Source organism: Bactrocera dorsalis, chromosome 5 (assembly GCF_023373825.1).
Source record: "Bactrocera dorsalis isolate Fly_Bdor chromosome 5, ASM2337382v1, whole genome shotgun sequence".
Taxonomy (NCBI): domain Eukaryota; kingdom Metazoa; phylum Arthropoda; class Insecta; order Diptera; family Tephritidae; genus Bactrocera; species Bactrocera dorsalis.
The window spans coordinates 52,473,314-52,495,801 of NC_064307.1; the positions used below are offsets into that span (position 1 = coordinate 52,473,314).

The window sequence follows — 22,488 nt, forward strand, 5'->3', positions numbered from 1 at the left end:
ATATTGGAAGAAGGCGTGGTTGAGAACCGATTTCGCCCATATTTAGTATATGTCATCAGGGTGTTAAAAAAATATTATATACCGAATTTCATTGAAATCGGTCGAGTAGTTCCTGAGTTATGGTGTTTGGTCCATAAGTGGGCGACGCCACGCCCATTTTTAAATTAAAAAAAAAGCCTGGGCGCAGCTTCCTTCTGCCATTTTTTTCGTAAAATTTTGTGTTTCTGACGTTTTTTGTTAGTCGGTTAACGCACTTTTAGTGATTTTCAACATAACCTTTGTATGGGAGGTGGGCGTGGTTATTATCCGATTTTTTCAATTTTTGAACTGTATATGGAAATGCCTGAAGGAAACGGCTCTATAGAGTTTGCTTTTAGCTTCCGAGATATGTACAAAAAACTTAGTAGGGGGCGGGGCCACGCCCACTTTTCCAAAAAAATTACTTCCAAATATGCTCCTCCCTAATGCGATCCTTTGTGCCAAATTTCACTTTAATATCTTCATTTATGGCTTAGTTATGACACTTTATAGGTTTTCGGTTTCCGCCATTTTGTGGGCGTGGCAGTGGACCGATTTTGCCCATCTTCGAACTTGACCTTCTTATGGAGCCAAGAAATACGTGTACCAAGTTTCATCATGATATCTCAATTTTTACTCAAGTTACAGCTTGCACGGACGGACGGACGGACAGACAGACATCCGGATTTCAACTCTACTCGTCACCCTGATCACTTTGGTATATATAACCCTATATCTGACTCTTTTGGTTTTAGGACTTACAAACAACCGTTATGTGAACAAAACTATAATATTCTCTTTAGCAACTTTGTTGCGAGAGTATAAAAATATATATATTGAATGTACCCGCCCTCTAACTAGTTTAATATACATATCTCCTAAACCGCTAAAGCTACAACAATCAAATTTGCTTAGCGCAAATATTCTTCTACCGAGAATGTGAAAATGGATGAAATCGGAGATAATGGTACTCCCCATAAAACGGTACTTATAAAAACTACTAAAAGTCAATAAATCCATAACTAAATACACTAGAGACATTCAATTTTACCCCTGAGATGGTATAAGAGGTTTTTAAGGGAGCCGGTGTAAAAGTGAGACAACGGGCGTGCCACCGTTCACTTTTTGGTAAAATCTCATATCTCGAGATCCGATTGACCGATTTCAACTAAGTTTAGTAAGCTGCATTCTTTTCATATTTCCATGTCACAGTGAGAAAATGGGCGAAATCGGTTTACAACTATACCTACTTTCCATATAACACAATTTTAAATTCCATTTGATTATTTCGCTTTCCAGTACACAAATCAAGAAATAATTAATATAACGGGATAACATTTTGCCCTAATAATTGCTTTAAGGGGTCAGTAGGGTAATCTGAACTGTTTTTTTTGACATTTTTTTTTGAAAGAAATTTTCATTCTTCAACAGAACTTTTTTGACATATCATGAGTTATATCATATCGTGGAGTGTATAAACAAATTTTTTTTTGGAATTTTTTGATGACATCTGTCGGAGAAATGGCAGGGTGAATGAGATGCGTTTTCTCACTGGCGGACAAGATTTCTCATGTTTGGATCATCTGCAACCCAATTTATTCTTAAAAAGTACGTGAATAGTTATCGTCCCTACTAGAATCATGAAAAAATGTTGATAAATAAAAAAGTAATTAACGTTTTTTTTTTAAATTTTTGCCCATGTTTTTTTATATAAATTTTGTCATAACATTGTCAATAAATTATAAAAAAATTATGAATCTAGTAGGGACGATAGCCACAACAATAAAAAAAAATAGCAAATCGGTTGAGTAGTTCGACCGGAATCATGTCCGCCAGTTTAAAAAAGTGTGTTTTGAGAAAAACGCGTTTAAAGTTTGAGGTGTGCACTCTGAGCGTTCGAGCGGTATTATTATTTTTGGACCTTTTTCGAAACCTTCCAATGGTAAAGTGAGTTTCTACATTAATTTTAAGGGTATAAGGGAATTGAAACTGCAAAAAAACTACCCTACTGACCCCTTAAAGTATGCCACCTTATACGAAAATTGTTCAAATTCAACTAAAACTGTTCAAGCCTCTAGTTACGGAATATGTGGACGCCATTATCCATAGTTGACTTTTGCCCGAAAATATCAGTCAAGGTGTGAAATATTCAATTTAGATTCAGACAGAATCCTTTCGTGTCAATAGTAATTCTGAGTATAAAAAATGGGTTGAATCGGGTCAATACTTCCCTGAGCCCCCATATACCTAATATAAATTTTTTCGAACTTCTAGGTGACTTTTTGCTGGATATATCGGGCAATATTTGAGTTATCGCAATGAAAATTACGGAACATGTATATTATCGTGTCTAAAATAGATACAATTGGGCGAAAACTTGAACTAGCCTCAACATAACTATTACCAGGATTTTCGAACATCCGGCTGACTTTGTTCCATATAGTAAAATTTGTTTAGTATTTGGCATGATAATAGTTAATAGATAAAATTGGGTCTTGCAAGTTGCAAGGGTATAAAATGTTCGGTTTCCTCCGAACTTACTTGTTAACTTTTTCGAAATTTTTTTTTTTGGTGGGTATGACTGTCAGTGACATTACACGTACCTCACTAGGTTTGCCTACACCTACAATAATGTTAGCAATTGCTGATCTCGATTGTTGAAAGTCTTATGCGACGATTCCCAAACAAAAATGATTTTTGCTGCAAAAATTGTATTATTATGTGGAAATTTTAAACAAATATTGCACGTTGTTCCTCATACATCACAATCAAATATTATTGAAAATTGTATTAATACTTTGGCAGTATTCTGGTTGTTATACTCTTGCAACTACTTGATACAGAGTATTGTAGTTTTGTTCACCTAACGGTTGTACGTATCGCCTAAAACTATGCGAGATAGATATAGGGTTTAATATAAATGATCAGGATGACGAGCCAAAATGCCATAACTAAGCACTAATTTAAGATATAAAGTAGTAATTTACTATAGATATTTGCAGTAGCAAGGGTCACCTGTGGGAAAATAGAAACAGAAACCAAAATTTGCTGAGTAAAAATCTTATAAGGACTTTTCTCGACAGTGTGAAAATGGATGAAATCGGAGGATAACCCCCTCACTCCTCATATAACGGTACTGTTAAAAACTACAAAAAGCGCGATAAATCAATATCTAAATACGCCAAAGTTTACCACGGAGATGGCACTCCCCGAACAGCTGGAATTCGATCAATTTCTAAAAAGAATTAGCAATGGTGAATCTAATGTCAGACAGTTCGGTAAAGATTTAGTTGAAACCTATATTTCCGCATGGCCAACTTTGCGTTGCGGCGAGTAGAGTTAAATCATTTGACTTAAATTTTATGCCAGTAATATGATGGTGGACAAGGTAATTTGGCTAATGATGAAATATTGTTTACCCTGAAGTTTTAAGAACTTTGTAAAATAAAATATAGAATTATTATTACACATTATTATCATTTTAGATTTAGTTTAGCTTAAATGTTTTTCACTATTTTAATTGTTTTATTCTTTCATTTCCTAATTGACAATGTTTAACAATTTACGACGGGAGCAAGATGTTGTGCAAAGTCGCATTGTCGAAATTGTGTCTTCATTAAGAAATGAACGCAATCAACTGAAAATTGAACGCGATATATTGAATAATAACTGCGATTAATTGAAGTTGAATGCGATCAATTCAATTTTTTCAGATGGTGCTGTTCTACGAAATTGCTGATTCCTATGCCGATAACTTTCCCATATCACCTGAAGAACATACATATGTACACGGCAAAATACAAGATAATTTCTTTATTGAAAAGATTTCAAAGTGTAGCACGAGACATCATCGACATTTCATTCAAAGAATTTATCAATATTTTATACAAATTATTTTGGCTTCCTATCGCACGGCATACGTGGCTACATATGTATGACGACAAACTCAAATTTATTCGATTTATTCATTCAAGGAAGAATTAAGCCAAAACTAGAAACAACAAATGATTTTGCACGAAAATGAATTATAAATTAAAATTATTTTTTAAATTATTCTTGTTAATTGTTTTCTACAACTTTCTTTATTATCATTGTTAATAGGGCCATGCCCTTGTAATAATAATGTAATTGTATTTTCTGTTTGTCGAATTTCGATCTCCGGCGACCCTAGCCAATATGATTTGCCATTCGAAATTTTGAGAAGTTTCATGGTGAATTCCTGATACTTCTGAGTCAAATATCCATATGTGATATTAACTTCCTAAACAATATCTCATCGACAATATTGATATCATATATCGATATAATAACAATAAACCCCGTATATCAATTTGTGAGTTATTTTAATGAAATTGAAAGAGTGTGTTTTTTTTATAATGATGCAGTGTAGAGAAAACAGACTGCCTACCTTGCAACATTACAATCGACCACAACACGTGCGAGATGGGGTAAATACTGAGAGTTGAAGAAGCAAGACACAATTGTTGGCAAAAAAAAAAAAATAGGCCCGAAATGCGTAAGTATGAAGAGCTTGACAAACTGCTCGACAATAGTAATGCTCGAAAATTTTACGAAAAGATGCGGCAACTAACATAAAGTTTCAGAATTAAACCATATTCTTGTAGAACCCCCAGACTAGTGACAAATGCCCAGACTATACTGTAATTAAAAAGGGAACATTTCTCCAGCCTGCAGTGAAAGCATAACACCTATTACTATTAAAAAACCGCCGCGAAGAACTGATGAGGAGCATGCATCAGCTTCTTTGCAGAAAATGGTCAGACGAAAGCATGCCCGATGATTGTAATTTAAGTGTGCTCTCCCCAATCCACGCCAACTGCCGTGGGATAAGCCTCCTCAACATTGCATATAAGGTTCTATTGACTGTATTGTGTGAAAGATTAACTGTAAAAAAAACTTATTAGACCTTATCAGTGTGGCTTTAGGCCCGAAAAATTAACGACTGACCAGATATTCACCATGCGCCAAACCTTAGAAAAGACCCGTCAAAAGAGGATCGACACACACCACCTCTTCGTCGAATTCAACTTTTAAGAGAACGAAAACGAGTCGCCTTATACTGATGTGTCTGAATTTGATATCCCTGCAAAACTAATACTGTTGTGTAAGCGTACGTTGAGCAATACCAAAAACGAGGTTTCAGAACAGGCGACCTCTTCAATCCTTTTTCAATCTACTGCTGGAGAAATTAATTCGACCTGCAGAGCTTAAGGGGTTAGGCGTAGTCAGAATTTTCAAAAAATAAATGTTTTTTTTTTTGCATTTTCGTTAAGTGTAAAATTTTTATGAAAATTTCACGTTGATCCGATAATTAGTTTTTGAGTTATTCGACAAATAATAAAGAGAGCTAGGGCACTTCAAAGCGCTAGTGTGAAACTTTAAACGCGTTTTTCTCAAAATTATGTTTTTTGAACTGGTTACTACTGTAACTCGAAAACCGCTCAGTGGATTTTAATGAAATTTATACAGCTTTTAGAATACATTATATACTTGGTCTGATCCAAGGTTTTTTTTCAAAAATTTCGAGTTTTTAAGACCAATTAACTGTTGATTTAGACAAAAATTTCCTGAGGCCGCCGCTTTGTTAATTTTTGGAAAAAAAAAATCCTTCGCTCAGGCCCGAGTTTATCTATTTATGAAACAATTTTTTTTTGTCCGATTGATTTTAGATGAGTCTCCAACAACTTATGGTTGTCACCGCAAGTACCTTTTCCTGGAACTGGGTCAACACAAACACCTATAACATTGGAAATTAAATTTTTTTTTTGAAATTTTCGTGACTTCAAGTCAACTTATTTTATAATAATGTCATATTACTACTTTTGTAAAAAAACACAATTTAATAGCAAAAAAAAAAACTGAAAATTCTCATTTTTTCGTGCCTCTGACTACCCAAAACCCCTTAATCGAGCTGGTACAATCTTCTATAAACTGCGTACTCCGATGACATCGATATCATTGGCTTTCTCCAGACTAGATAAGAAAGCGAAGCGTCTCTAATATAAAATCTGAAATTTGGAGACTTGTGAATGTATCAAAGTACTGAATTGCTCTATTAATTTTGTTATGATATCCCATTTATTGGCGGATGTATACGTAACGCACTCAACCTCAATCATTATATTAAGCATATGGGGTTACAAGAAGTATCGCACGACTCTGGAAGCTCTATGAGAAGTAGGCGTAGTTAAGATGACATTTCACTCATTTTCAAACTGTACTATAGAACTGTATGTCAAAGAACTTCTCTGTTATATGCTTACCAAAAATTGCAATAGAATAAAACAATTGTAATCTCTATTTCTACCACCATCTTTGGGCCGTAGTGAAACCTGGCTGCATGTAGGAATTGGAAAAGCGTACATATATAAGGAGTGAACCAAGTAGACTTTTTTTGATAGACCACGCATGAGTTGTGTCAAGCTGTTATGCTATTTTTGTTCAGTATTGCTTTGGTGGAGAGCCGATTCGGCGCCGTTTGCAGCAAATTTTGTTCAACGATAATGTCCATTTCTGGCTCAATGGGTATGTAAACAAGCAAAATTGCCGCATTTGGGACGAAGAGTTGCCATTTCACGCAGAAAAAACAGCGGTTTAGTGTGGTTTGTGAGCCGATGGAATCATCGGTCCATATTTCTCCGAAAATGTTGCCAATGAGAACGTAACCGTCAATAGCGACCGTTATCGCGCCATGATAACCGACTATTTGACTATCTGAAATTGAAGATCGTGATCTCAGCGAAATTTGGTTTCAACAAGATGACGCCACTTCTCACACATCGCGTCAATCAATGGATTTATTGAGAGAACACTTCGGTGAGCAGATAATTTCACGTTTGGGGCAGGTCGCTTGGCCACCAAGATCATGTGATGTTATATCTTTGGGGATATGTAAAGTCTAAAGTCTATGCGGACAATTACGCTTCGAATTAGGTCTTGGAGCAAAACATCACGCGTATCATTTACCAGTTACCAGTCGAAATGCTCGAAAGAGTAATCAAAAATTTGACTCAAGGGATAGATCACCTGAGACGTAGCCGCAGCTAATATTAAAAAGAGATAATTATAAAAAAATAAATGCTAAAGAATGAACCTCGAAATGGATCACCCTTTAATATATTGTAAGGGCTCATCTAAATGTTAAGTGTAAATTTAATATTTGACGTAATTCAATATGTTTTTTGGCAACAGGAAAGAAAGCTTCTTTTATGTTTCACGGGGAAACCAACAAAACCGAAGCATAAAGAGTATTCATAAACCCATGAAGACGTATGCTTCTGAAATGAGAACAGAATAAATGGGCATACGTACATACGAACACATTAACTTAAATATAGACGTAGCAAACAAGTAGCTGCGTCAATGCGAATATAAACAAAAGCGACAAAGGCAAAGTACGTCCAACTATTGAACAGCAAGAACAGCAGAGGTCTCAAAGGAATAGCCGCTGCATTTGTAGTTCTCTAAAAAAATTGTACTAACAATAGTACAAGAAGTTTGCAGAGATTTTAAATTAGACGTGAGGGCAGGGCACCTAATGCGCTGGGTTTGGCAGCCACAATTTGCATTTGGTAGTGAAAATTCAAAGTGAACGGTTTATGTAGAAATTTGAGTGAGCATTCGTTTAACCGATTTAATAAAGAAATTGCATAAGTTCTCATATTTTTCAATACTTTAACCGTTATGGATGGAAAACCGAAGAAAACGCGCCAGCGGAATCGGCCAAGAAATAAAGCAAATCGTTTAAAGGAGGACAACGGCCAGACCTCGAATAGTGAATTAAATAACACTGAGGGCGTAGTGTTAAATATTGTGGGTCAACAAAAAGCACTTATTAACGAATGTGTAAATGAGAATTACGGAGCTCTAACAAAAACCACGCCGAGTGGTAGTGAATTGCCAACGCAATCACCGCAAGATTCAGACAATGGTTTGAGATTACTGCAACAAATGATGCGCACAAAGCTTTTACAGCAAGGCAAAAAGAGTGAAAAAGGCAATGTTGATACAAAAGCCACTGAAAAGGTCGATAAAAAGGGTCAAAAAAGTAGTGCTAGTTTGAGCAAAGGCAAAGAAAGTGGTAAAACGACAAATGGAAAAGCGGCAGCGGACAATTTACAAAAGCAAAGTGCATTTGTTGCAAGTTTGCAGAGAAAATTAGAGAGCTCAGTGGCAAACGGTTAGTTACAAGATTTCACAGCTCTCTGTATTTATGTATGTAAAAAGTTGTGCATTTGTAACTTTTGTCCATAGGCAGCACCGATTTACCTAATACTTTATTGGAAAACCTACAAAAATTACTCCATGAGGGACCAATAAGTGATGTAGAGTCCTCAGACGACGAGGAGGATTACATCGAGTATATTTATAGACCGCGGCAATATTTTTTGGTCGCCCTTTGCAATGCACGTATTAATAATAGTTATAAATTTACTTCTTTTTTCACTGCTTACTTTATACATTTTGCAGCTTTGTAAAGATGAGCTAACAGCGGAAACGAAAACTGCCTGCAAACGTTGCAAATTGGCATATTACTGTTCAGGCCAGCATATGAAGGGTGACGAGCAACATCGGCAGATTTGTTATGCATTGCAACAGGTGGCAGACAACTGTGGTAAAAAAGAATTATTTCACATTCATGCAACACAAATACACAGTGATACAACATGCATACAAACACACTTACCAGAAATATACAATAAAAAACACAAATTCCATTTAACTATTCCAACTTTATTTTATCGCCTTTAATATATTTCAACCTGACACAATATTTCCTTATATTTAATATTTTTGACTACCCAAACCATTTTCGCTTAATGTTTAAAATGCAATAGGCAATCTGGAGGGACAACTTATTTATTGCCACAAGTATATGCTGCTGATGAAGTATATATTTTTTCCGAAAGATCTGCAAAAAACGCTTCAACAGCCGTTATGACCTCTTCATTTGATGAAAAACTCTTGCCACGCATACATTTTTTGAGTTCTGGAAACAAATAGAAGTCGCGAAGGACCAAATCTGCTGAATACGGTGGATACTCCAACAATTCGAACTTTAGTTCATGGATTTTAGCCATTGTCAATATTCTCTTGTGACACGGTGCATCGTCCAAATTATTTTATATTTTTTTCTTATAATATCGTCCAAATGAAAACGTATTTTTTTCTTCTGCAAACCGGGTCTTTTTTCACGAATTTTTCCCTCAACTGGTCCGAAAGGTTGCAATAATATTCAGAATTAATTGTTTTATCAGTTTGCAAGTAATCCACAAACAAAATTCCTCTCGCATCCCAAAAAACTGATGCCGTAACCTTCTTGGCCGATTCCCGGACACGAACTCATTTCAAAGACGAATAACAAGGTTCATGCCACTCCTTAACCTCTTGTTTTGATTCATGATCATTGTGATGCATTGACGCACAAAATCCACTGTATCCTTTTTAAAACGCTTCAAATATTGCTGAGAAAGTCGATTTCGAATGTTTTTTTGTTTGGAATGAGGCACCCATTGTGCACACAGTTTTCTAAAATCCAAAATTTCACTTAAAATATGGCTCACACTGACTAATAAGATGTGTAGAGCCTCTACTAAATCTCTCTCAGTCAATCGACGATTTTTCAAAACCATACCCTGATTTTGGCTTTGATTTCTGGTGTTAATGCGCTTTTTGGACGTTCTACACGTGGATCGTCTTCAAGGCTTGTACAGAAACCCATCTTTCTACTGTTCTAATTGTAGGTGAACAATAATTACACATTTTACAAAAGTTCGTGAATTTCTTTTGGTGCTACACCTTCCAAAAATAAGAATTTATCACTGCACGATATTCAATTTTTACCATTGTAAAAAAAAACTGTGACACGGGGACACTAAATGGCTTGTAAACAAAGAATGAATTGACAGATTGAAATTAAACTTCACGTACATACTAATAGCAACGCACTGTCTTATCGAACGACAAAACTTATGGAAAAACCTGGTAAATGAGCTACCTTTGTTTCACCATTTCACAGTACAGTGTGAAAGTTGGAAACTTCCTATATAACGGTTATATACGATTCTCCTAGTTGTTATTTAAGGAGAAATTTTTTTGCTTGTGTTTCCTTCTATAATTTAACGCATCGGGATAAAAGCAGATCCAATTTTCATAGCTCGTAATTTTCAGTTGACTTTTTACCATATAAAATTAACCATTAGTTAATTTTTGTGCTATATTTATTTTGATCTAAACAAATATTTCAAAAAGATTATTAATATGTAGGAAAGTCGCTATGGCGCTATTGAAGCTTTTTTTGCTTTGAAATTTGACGCCGGTTTGGACAAAAAGTATCGATTTTGGCCCCTTTTTTGACAGTTTTTCGAAGAAAACATAGGAAGATTTCCAAAAAACAAAGCTTCCGTAACGATAGGGAATGACGTTAGACATGTTCTCTTCAAATTGGAACTAGCTATTTTCAAAACTCTTCTCTTGAGAGTGGAAACCGTTTTAAAAAACACTATTCTGAGAAAAACGCGTTTAAACATTGGAGTCGCTACGTTGCCCGCTCTGTTGTCTTTCTACAAAAAACGCTATAGTGACCGTAATAATTTCAATTTCGATTTCAAAATTTAACAGAATGTTTATTATTATGTATATTATTATTATTAAAAAATATATCGAAAATTTCACACTGAGACGATCACTTATACCACATTTATCAGTAAATACGACTTCCCAACTTATCTCCTGGAAAAGTTTTTGCCTCACATGTTTACTGTTGAACAACATACCTATAATACAAAAATCTATAATATATATAGATTTTTTTGTTTTAGTGATCCAATTTAGTTAACAAAATCCAATTTAGTCGCTAAATGCTAACTTGAAGAGGCTAATTATTGATCCTCTCAAATTGGGAACTTCAAACTATTTGATTTCTTCAAAACATATTCTCCACATTCATATGTACATATATGTATAAGAAAACAGTTTTTCCATTTCATTTATACCCATGTATGTATGTAAAAGAAAAATTGCCTAAAGTCATTAATGCTGCCGATATTTTCAGTAGTCTTAGCACGGTCAATTTAAAAGCAGCCGTTTAATCACAATTCCACCATGATAAATTATAATGTTCATGCCCATGTATGTATGTATACTCACAGCAAATGCATGATATATGTACGTATATGTGAGCATGAACCTAAGGACTAATGCTGTGACTGTCTGTCGCCAGTTTCGCATGCAAATTTATTTCTTGGCATTCTTCCAAATGCTTTGCTTTGCAAAGATTGAACCAGCCTGATGCCTGCAAATAGTTATTGTTTTTAGTTTGCAACTCATTATACATCACACATTTGGCCCAGGTATGCACCCACTAAGAACATTGGATAGGAAGAAAGATATGAACTCTTTCGCAAATTATTCATTGCAAAATCAAATATGGAATTGTTTTGATATGGTTTGGGTGGCCCACTTTTCTTATATGTACATACTCGAGAAAATATTGTTACGACTAGTAGTTGACAAGTTTGACTGAAATGGGTTAAATGGCTTACGAAAAGGATAAGCCTATATTATTTTTATAATCTTGTTAAATTTTATCCTTATTCAAGACGTTTCTTATTCACCTCGAGCGATCGCCGCTCTTCTCTCTCATCAATCCTTCGTTCCAGTCATTCAGCAAGTAAATGTTGTCAACTAGGACTAGCTTCCCACCGTATTCGCCAGTTTTGGCTATTTCATATTCACAGACTGAAAAAGTGGCTTGCTATAAAAAAATTAAATTTAAATGAGGTCAAACTAGGAAATGTCTATTTTGAATACTTTGACGCTTCCCTAGTTGGCGATTATGCTGAAGAATAGAATAGTTCTATTTTCATTAAACTGAAAACGTTTTGAATATTATAAATTACATTGTGTGAGCAAAACTATTATGCTATGCTCACTCACTATAAAAGTATTATAAGAGTATACAAAACCAACAGTTCTCAATCAACACAATCTAATCAACCAAAATCGGCAATAACCAATTAATATGTATCCTCATATGAAAACAACTAGTCACAATATCAATTCTAAAATCAACTTACTATTGGGATTGTGTGTGCGGTTTATGTACATACATACATATGTATATTTATTTCTACGGCTTGCATATGCACATTACACAGTATTGCTAATTAATCAATATAAATAGATTAATTTATTGGCAATTATCGGTTCTTTAAACGTTTTCAAAGCTTGTTATATGTATGTAATAATTCATTGTTAGCGAAAACATAAAATTACAAAAAAATGTTTAGTGCGCCAAATATTATTAAATTGCTACTATTTAATATCTTGCGTAGCTTATTAAGAACTACTATAATTATCGAAAGGCTAAGGAAATGTGATTATTCTCGACTCACAAGAGATTAGGCCAAGGTTAAAATAACCGTTGACGCCATAAAACCCACACCGTTATAGCCTCTGAAGGATGAATTAGTTATACATAAATATTACTGTTTTTCATTTTTGGGGTTTTTGTGGGAATCATTATCAGCCATATATCTTCTTCGTTGCATATAAATATAGACCTAAATACAACTATGTAGTAAACCTTAACCAATTCCGATTTTTTACTCCTCTTTGTGATGCTAAAGATAACCTAAAGCTTTTTTAAACTTTCAGTTTTTGGAAATCTTAAGAAATATTAGAGGAAAACATATATATTTCTGTGATATACTGTAACAAAAATAAAAATAAATTTCGCGCGAAACCCCATTCGTCGAAATATTTTTTTCTAAATTGGTATGACTCTCAGTTACATCTGTGCCAAATATCAAATAAAAATAATCATTAGCGTTTAGTATACTATTGTCTCTCTGAAATACATGAAGTACTAGGAATAAAGGGATGTCCAACTTATTCCAGTGTGAGAGCGCTTCAAAATAAGCATTTTTTACATTTTCCATTACGACCAGATTGAACAAAATAATAATTTTTGGGCATTTAAATTAAAACTCCCAACATTTAGTACGAATAAAAATTACTATATAGTGGGGGTTTTATAATATGGAGAAACTATTTAAATCTTTTTAAAGTATATTAAAACAACTGACTTTTGACTTTTCAATACCCAATAAAAGGATTTAAGCTTGTTAGCTCTCTATCATTAAATGTTGTTAATCATTTTCCATTGAAAACAATACTATGATGCTTCAAATCACAAAACCTTTCATCAAATACCTTTAAATTTCACAAATTTATTTAATTTCATTGTTTTTCATTTTTATAAGCGGTCTTAAACAATGCAACAAATCCCTCCATTTACATATTTTTTGGTAAGATTTCAATCTAGCCATCGCTCGTTTCCAATTGATAAACGTCAAAACCTACTGAACTCGATTAGTCAAAGTTCAGTAGGTTTTGGGGTTTAGCAATTGCTCTCTCGCTTCCAGTGAGAGAGGAGTTGGGCATCTCTTTATTTCTGTGAAGTACATTCGGGGACCTTTGCGATCAGTGAATTTATTGAACAAAGAAGTTCCATTAAATTTTTTTGCGGAATCAAATTAGCCGATACACGTCAATAAATAATATTCGAAGGATCAGTGAAAACCATTTTGAGAGATCATTTTGACTTAAGAAAAGTAAAAGCACGATTGGTTCCAAAACCACTAAATTTTTTCGAAAAACAGCGTTGCGTACGTATTATTACTGGCGATGAGTCTTGGATCTATGCTTACGACCAAAAAACAAAAAGAGGTCGGAATTATGGGTCGACAGCACTTGGTTTTAGGTATTACCGTCGCATACTGCTTTGATTTTTTGCGAGTTTTTCGTAAAATTTTCAACCAATTTCGCGCCGCAACCACCAGATTGGCTTGATTTAGCTCCGTGTGACTTCTGGCTATTCAGAAAACTTTAACGACCGCTCCTGGGAAACCGTTTTGATTCATACATATATTAAAAAGACTATAGCAACCAAATATTTTGCACATATGTACATACATATGTATGTATATACATTAAGATGGGCCAAAAATTTTGTTTATTTTTATTTTTCTTAGTTACCATGAAAATCTCATCCGACATGACTAAAAACAAATTCTGGTAAGACCTGAGCTCTTAATATTAATATTAAGAGTGCCTCATCGACATTTTTGATTTCCCATATAAATAACACAGGAAATTTGGTTTATTTTGTTTGGATTTTTAATGTACACAAACAAATAATTGGTAAGCGAGAATCAACACTTATTCTTATAGGAAATTTACCGATCTACAAAAAAGGTCTAGAACATTTTTTGGCTGAGTCAACTCATTCAAAGTTATTCGTAGTTAAAGTCCAACAAAAAATTATAAAAAATGATTTCCACAATTTTTCATCTTATATTACAAATTGATGGTTAATAAACAAAACAAATCATATTTTCGAATGTCAAGAATCGTTTCTTAATCGACTTCGACTTCTGAAGATCGATTACAAAAAATCGATTATTTTAAGAGAAAACTCGATTCTCGAGTAGAATGGGAATCGAGTTTACCATCCCCACTGGCAGCCATCGCGTGCACATATGTATAATAACCTCCACACAATAACCACCACAAAAAAAAATGATTTTTTTCCATGTTATTTATATGGAAATCAGAAAATTTGAAAGAGGCACCTTTTAATATCAATATTAAGAGCTCATCATTTGAGTGACGTTGTTTTTCACATTTTCGAAAGTTTTTAGTCTGTTTTTCAGTTGAAAAAAAAGGTTGCCTCAGAATGACACACCCTAATGTATATACATATGTATCTATCTGCGCCGAAGCTAAAATATCCTTCACAAATAAAAAAGTTTTCAAAATAAGAACTAGATTTTCATCGGGAAGTTTGCATCAGAGCTATATGTTATAGTAGTCCGATACCGTCGGCTCCGCCAAATAAGCAGCTTCTTTGAAAGTAAAATCGAGTGCAAAATCGATGTCTCAAACACTGAGTTTGCCACCTAAAAAATATAATACAGTAGAGGCCCGCTAATCCGGATCAATTAAAACCGACCCCTATCCGGAATATAAGGGAATCCGGATTACCAAAGACATAAGTATCAGAACTATGTATTAAGAAAAAATATTTATAAATTTCTGTTTGTTTGTTATAACAAATAATACACATGTTCCAAAAAAAAAACTTAAAACAATCCATTGAAAATAAACGTTAGCAATGTGTATGGATTAATATGGATGGGTGTAATATAAATTCTAAATTTAATTGAAAAAATTGGTTAATTTTGTTTGGCGAACGCTTTTTTGTTTAGCCTCCATTGCTCGCTGCCGTAGCGATCCAAGAATACACTTCGATTCAACGTTATTTTCCTCAGACCATTGTATACAGGTGCTGAAGCTTTTAATAGCGTCTTCATGTTTAGCTTTTGGTTCATTGTTTTCGACTTCTTCAACGGAGGAATCGTCACTATGGAGGGGCAAATGGTCGTTATCTCCAATACGCCATTCACTTATTTCAGATTGTGGCAGTTGGTGATTGTTAATATCCATTCTCTGCAACAAAGCTCCTATTTCTGTTAGCTCTTGTGCATCTTCACGCTGTGACGTCCATTTTTCTTTGAGAACAGACAGAAAAACGCTATCATCTGGATCCTCGTCAGCATCGGAATTGTTTTCGGTTTTAACTATATCTTTATTCCCTGTATAGGGAAGAATTTTTTGCCAACATTTTTCTACTGTATCAGACGACAGGTTCTCCAAAGAGTTGGTCCATTTGTTGGATAAGAGCTGTGCAGGTAGGGGGAAGAAATACGGTTATAGTTTTACCATCATCGCTCCTAAACTGCTCAACCGATGCGTGACAAGAAGCATTATCAACTTGTAAAATAGCTTTTCCATCTAGGTTGTTGTCCGCTTAAAAATCCTTTACTTGTTTGACAAACGACTCGCGAAACCATTTTACGAAAATTGTTGAAGTCATGCAGGCATTTTTTGTCGAGTAATTTTCAACTGGAAGATCGCTACAGTTCTTAAAAGCTCTGGGATTTTCCGCCTTTCCAATGACCATCATTTTAAGTTTATGGTTGCACAAGCAAGAAATGTTACTCTCTCTTTGGAGGTTTTTCTCCATGGACCTCTTCTTTCTACAGCAAACACCCATGTTTGATTAGGAAGTAATTTCCAGAATAATGCGGATTCACATAAGAATGAAACAAAGCGCACGCATAAGCATAAAAGCGAATGTAGTGAATAATAAACATGTGATCCGGATTAGAGAATACGGATAGAGAATGTCGGTCCGGATTACAAGGGACATAATAGAAATTTTGAATTTTTTACCCCTGTCCGGATTACAGTAGAATCCGGATTAGGCCGTGTCCGGATTAGCGGGCCTCTACTGTATACCGAAACTTTTCAGAAAACTTAATTTTTTTGGTATATTAAAGTTCTGGGCCGAAACTACGAAACTGCCTATATCCTTTCCGAAGGCATGCTAGTGCAGACAGATTACTATGCACTTGATCCTTCCGTTTGATGCGCGGGCGCTCTTGCTTCCGTTTTTCACCCTAAGGTTTCGAATCGAAAGATCTTTTAGCTGTAGGATCATTTTCCATGTGAACGGCATGGCATTTTTATTCGCTTAATTATGTCCATGTCGCTGCATAGCCAATACAGTTCGTGGTCTCATCTTCTTCGATACTCGTTGCTCATGCGGACGGCTCCAAAGATCTTGTAAAGGACAGTTCTCTCGAATGTTCCAAGCGCTTTCTCATCTCGAATTAGATAATAATTATGATTTATTCAATTGTTTTTATATTATGTAAAATATTTACCTTTTTTATATTACCAAAAACATCATCTTTTACAAATGTATTACAATATTCAATTGCTATGCATTTTCGAGATTAATTTGAACTGCATATACTTTCCTCTTTTTTGTATACATACTTACCACTAGTTTAAGATGTTAGGTTAAGTTTTAGGCTAAACCATGAAATGCTGATAATAAAGAATTCTATCGTACAAAAACCATTATCGCGAAAGGACGTTTTTTAACCGGCATCTTTTAAATTCGCTTAGACAGAGGCACGTTCTCAATAATTCGCGCAACCCAATTAATTTGTTCATCCTAAAAAGACTGCCTGGTTCAGGAGCAAAATCAGTATAACCCACATACTAACCATGTATGGATATGAAAATGTTTACTTATTTCTTTCTATTTTTTAATTACTAAACTTTTAAATTTTTTAATTACTAAGAATTTACATGAATTTTGAACAAATGCTTATGATTAGAAATATAATTTTTGTATTTATGAGTTGTATTAAATTTTAACATAGTAAAGAGATAAAAAGTATCCTAAGTCCTTACCCTGCTTCTAAGCTACCTCCCCACCAATTTTCAGCCAAGTCAATTCCTCCGTTCTTGAGTTATAAATGTTGTAACTAATACGACTTTCTTTTATATACTATATACATTAGGGTGCTGTTTTTTTTTGAACTATTAATTTTAAATGTCCGAGGCCAAAATCTTCTTCTTCTTCTTTACTGGCGTAGCGATTATAGCCGAGTCAACAACAGCAGGCTGTTTATGCTTTTTCATTGGGGGTGTTTTTTTCGTGGCGGGTCCCAAACCCAGCGCAACAACCCTAAGTAGCGAAATCGCTACCATTATTACTTCTCAAAATATTTGGATTTTTAAGCAAGGCTTTATAGAATTTTTATGGAAGGTATGTATTAAAAAATCTATGAAAATTCCTCGAGGTCATTTATGAGATGTAAATAAAAAGACACAAAATTAATACATTTTTTTAATTAAAATAGCAGCTCACCTAAACACAACCAACCTGAAAATGCTTGACGATTTGACGAAATAATGGAAAAATTTACTTATAAATTTTATTTCATCAACTTGTATTTGTTGTTAACATATTGTATTGTAACGTTGTTCATGTACTTACTTGATTGTAAATATGAACACTCTAGAATTTAGCTCCATAGCTTACTTTTATGCAATTCTACACAGAATTTTCTTCGAAGCATTCTTCAAAGAAAAATGTAAGCGGTGAACCATTATTCCACTGGGTATTTTTTTACCTAACAAATCTCGGAGCAGAGCAGAGCACATACTTTTACATTGTCATGCTATGGCTCTGCGGTGGCTCCCGACAAAGTGAGAGCGGTAGCAATAACAAAATGCAATGCTACTGGAGTAGCGTAGTTTTTTAAACGCTGGGAGGAATTTATAATGGTTCCATGTTAGTCCATTCCAGTATCATTATACTTTTAGAGAAGTCACTGAAGTTCAAAGTAGCGGCACGTATCACCTTTTCTAGCATTTAATTGAAAAAGTCCCATGCGAGAGAATCACCCTGTCTAAAACCTCGTTTGGTATCGACTGGCTCGGAGAGATCTTTCTCGATTTTAACGGAGTTTGGTTGTGCTCAACGTCAAACGTAGACGTATGAGTTTCGCAATGACACCGAATTTAGATATGACTTCCAATAGGCAGTTTCCATCGGTGGTGTTGAAAGCGATAAAAAAATGATGGAAGTCGATCTATTTTTCACGATTTGACTTATTGGGAAAATCTGTTCAATCAGTTTATTTACAAGGGGCTTAAGTCTTTCACACAATTCTGCCGAAAGAGTTTTATATGTGATATTAAGAAGGCTGATTCCGCGATAGTTAGTGCAGACTGCAGGATCTCCCTTCTTGTGGATAGGACAGAGTATACTCATATTCCAAGCATTGAGCATATATTCAGCCGACCAAATCATGCTTAGCAGCTGGAACATGCGCCTTTCCATCTCCTCGCCACCGGCTTTAAAGCGCTCAACTGCACGCCTTAGAGCTGTATTCACTCCGTTTTGGTCGACTCTCGGAACGACAATGTGGCTGCGGTAGATCGTTGATACGTGTTCTTCTTAATCCGTCGCAGCATTTAGCAGGTTCGAGAAGTGTCTCTCCACATTTCCAGTGTACTCTGTGTGTCTGTTATGAGGTTTTCCCACCAGCCCCGCACTTGAAGCCATTTGCCATTTGCCTTGCCTTGCAGCAGGGTTTCTCAGTATCCTCCTGATTCGTGTTGCCATTGAATCGGGCTCCGAGGAATGTTTCTGTTGCGTTTGCGCTAAAAGGCTCCATCCAAACTCCACCTCGGTCAGGTGTAAAACATGCAATGGATGAAGACATCTCAAGACCTGCTAAAGCCTTAAGACACATAGGGATTGGACCACAAGTTATGTGGTCCCATGTTAGCCTCTACTGCTGTGCAACCTACCCATAGCTCGTGTACTGCACCTCCACTCCACCCGAGTGGCAAACAGAGGACCTTCCAGGTCGATGTCAGCTCCAAAAGGCAACATGACTCCCATTCCTTCATCACGGTCCAATCCTCGTGCGAGAACCACTACGAACATCAAGAAATAATTCCTCAATTACGTCGACGACGTTGGACAGTACGCCGACCAGACCTCGGACACAACAAAGTTTTGATAAGCAATGACCGCCATTCACAGCGGAGCCATCAACACCTTCACCGACTCTCTTTCAGTGAATGGCGTACTCACCACCCATCACAAACGAAGACCTCGAGTTGTCGCGAGAAACGTGAGTGACCTTTGCGCAGCTTTGTTCTGGATACTGTAGCAGGTTAAACTTCTACTTATCCAGAATAGACCTCGACATATCCAATACATTGTATGTCCTGCATACAATGAGTCGCCGCATGACATTGGCCACCTCTTAGCACGCCCCACCAACTCGACTCATCTAACGCCCCTCTCCCTTTGATCCAACCCCGTTTCTTGAGGCTTCGGTTAGATGACGTCGCAGTGTTTGAAGAAATGGTAAAAGGTATTCTTCTCAGAAAGTTGACACAGGCAGACCGACGGATAGACAGTCACCCACATTTGACCTCTTCTTGTCATGCTGAGCATGTACATATATATAATGTATATATAACTCTATATTTATATCGATTACGTTTAGGTGAATTCATTTATATTCAGACATTTTTTTAAGACCAAAGTGGCACCACTCATATCTATCTACATATTTATTTTAATAAAATGGTATGCAACTTCGAGATAATTTGAAAAAATCATAACTGTTTCAAAGTTACCGGTTATAAAAAATAAATTTTCTCTTTTTCTGTTCAAGGTGGTCAAATTTTTCGTAAGTGCGGTGAATTCACCGCTGAACAATTTCGGTCCTACCGCATTGTTATAATACGACAAATAGAATCCATAATAAATCGCCCTTTGACAGCCACCGAACAGGAGGTAGTATTGTTCCCACGAATTTGTTGCAATACAAGCTGCCGTGAGTACGATTTCAGAAAGCTAGTGGACTGCGAAAATTGTGGACAGGTATTTGAAATATAAATCTTTTTCAACTATTATTACTACTAATATTTTCCAAGGTCGCCTACTGTCGCGATAAGCCGGAACATTTTAACAAATCCCATCAGGATTGGTGCAAGTCATACCAACTGTTCAAAAAGCTAGAGTTAATGCAGGCCAAAGGTGGAAAAATCGATCCGGCAATGCCTATGAAAATACTACATGATATACCGGGAGCTTGTTCTAATACTAAGCAGATTCTGAGCAAATTAGACTGCGGTAACTGTACTAGAGTTTTACAATTGTGTATTTTGTTGACTTAACTTTCTATTGCCGTTATTAGCCATTCAGGATGATTGTGAATTTTCTGCACTTAGTCAAATATCTACGTGTCCCTTGACAGCTTGGTATGCTTTGAAGTTATGTGGGCATTTGAAGAAGTCGGAAGAAATTACTATACATCTCATCGGTAAGTATAAATTATTTTGGAATGCGTATCTCTATTTTACTTGGACTATCTTAGCCTAAGTAGTTGATGGCTTTAGCTTTACTTATCTTTGCCTTTTGTGTCGATATAGTGTCTTATGATGACTTAAAGTTAGATACCACAACGTAATCTACTCAGCAAGTCGCGATTACCCAAACTCTAATGCATCGAGCATAGAAACTAACACATACACACAATGCACATTGTAAGCCATAAGGGGAATGAATTCAGTAATTTCTTCCTAACAAGCGAACGTCGCATTCGCTATTCATAATTGACTATAATTTTCTTTCAACAGGTGCTGAAATCGAGTTTGAAGTGGATGCTTTACACAAATGGGAACTATTCTTCTTACATATTAATCCGAATACCAAAAAACTAAATGTGGTTTTTGTCGGTCCGGAGCTAAATCAGAGTAACATGCCCTTTGAACAATTGGCGAAAACAAAGTAAATATAGAAATGATTTCTTCCGTTACTAAAAAGCAAACACTAAAAAATGTTCGTAAATATTTAGATGTTGCAGGTCATGTCGTAAAACACAACGCGTGGTAAGTTACCGTTTTCAAAACCAACTGTACCATGATTACTTCAACTTGCCAACATTCATGACACCCGATTTAAGTAAGTCGACCATAGATTACACGTATACATAAGTATTTCCAAACTGATTTGAAACTTGTCTTTGAAGTTTGCTTCTTCAACGCTGGCTTATATCGTTACAATGGTTTTCAAATGGAGGATACTTGGCCTGAAACTATACGAATTGCCACGAATATAAAGTGCCCCATTGTCGTTACATCATATACGGCGTATGAGGCGCCACTCGACATTTCACGATTGATTCAAGAATCCAGTCGAAGAATTAATGTTATTATGCCTCCAACTCTAAATCCATTTGCTTCTAAGAAGCCAGAGCGGAACTTTATATCGGATGAAGAAGCACCATTGATGTTTAAGAACTATTACTGTTTCCTAGTAGAATAAATAAACAATTTCTCATGAAAAACGTTATTCTTACTTTAGCACGAAAAGCTTCAAAATGTCAAGTACAATGTAAAATTCTTCAAATCTGTAGGGTATATAAAATGTCACCGCCAAACAAATCCCAACATTGATCTAACTTGTGAGAATAACTAATTATAAATAAGAAAGGGCTAAGTTAGTATGTAATCGAACATTTCCTACTCTTTCAACTTGATGAATTAAAGCCATTCTAAGTACAATATACGGACCGTTGCTACACATATTGCCCGATATACGTAGTTGACTTTTTTATTAGGTTTATGAGGTCAAAAGGAAGTATTGACCTGATTCAACCCTTTTGCAACTCACAGGCATATGTAGGGTTACCATTTCGGTCTCAGTTGTCGAGACATGTGTATGACATATGATGTAGTCGCATTTCCATTTGACGGTATACGAGTACATTTTCACGCACTCGTTCAAGAAAAATAATAATTTAAAAAAATCGCCGATTCAGGAGAAAACCAGGGAATCAGTGAATTTTTCATGAAAATCATCCGAAGGACAAAATGAGCGAATTCCCTGACAAATCAGGGAATATGGTAACCCTTGGCATATGACACCATTATCAGGAATGGATTCTTTACAAATTTCAATTATATTCTCTCACATTGACCGATATTTTTGGTAAA

General features: G+C 35.5%; 2 protein-coding genes across 2 annotated transcripts in view; one reads left to right on the plus strand and one right to left on the minus strand.

Annotated features, from left to right (window-relative positions):
* The window catches only part of LOC105225246 (tRNA (cytosine(72)-C(5))-methyltransferase NSUN6), an 83,989-nt gene extending 83,144 nt beyond the window's left edge, over positions 1-845 (minus strand). The window contains exon 1 of the mRNA XM_049457901.1: positions 597-845. The gene's annotated coding sequence lies outside the window, so the exon portion shown is untranslated. The remainder of the gene's footprint in view (positions 1-596) is intronic.
* A 6,600-nt stretch (positions 846-7,445) lies between these two features.
* Positions 7,446-21,953, plus strand: LOC105225257 (uncharacterized). The gene is made up of 9 exons (XM_019989893.3): positions 7,446-8,218; positions 8,293-8,444; positions 8,509-8,653; positions 20,163-20,371; positions 20,425-20,623; positions 20,688-20,813; positions 21,130-21,280; positions 21,348-21,454; positions 21,522-21,953. The coding sequence occupies exons 1-9, from the start codon at positions 7,723-7,725 to the stop codon at positions 21,815-21,817; spliced, it is 1,881 nt and encodes a 626-aa protein (XP_019845452.2). The 5' UTR covers positions 7,446-7,722; the 3' UTR covers positions 21,818-21,953.
* Positions 21,954-22,488: the final 535 nt, after the last annotated feature.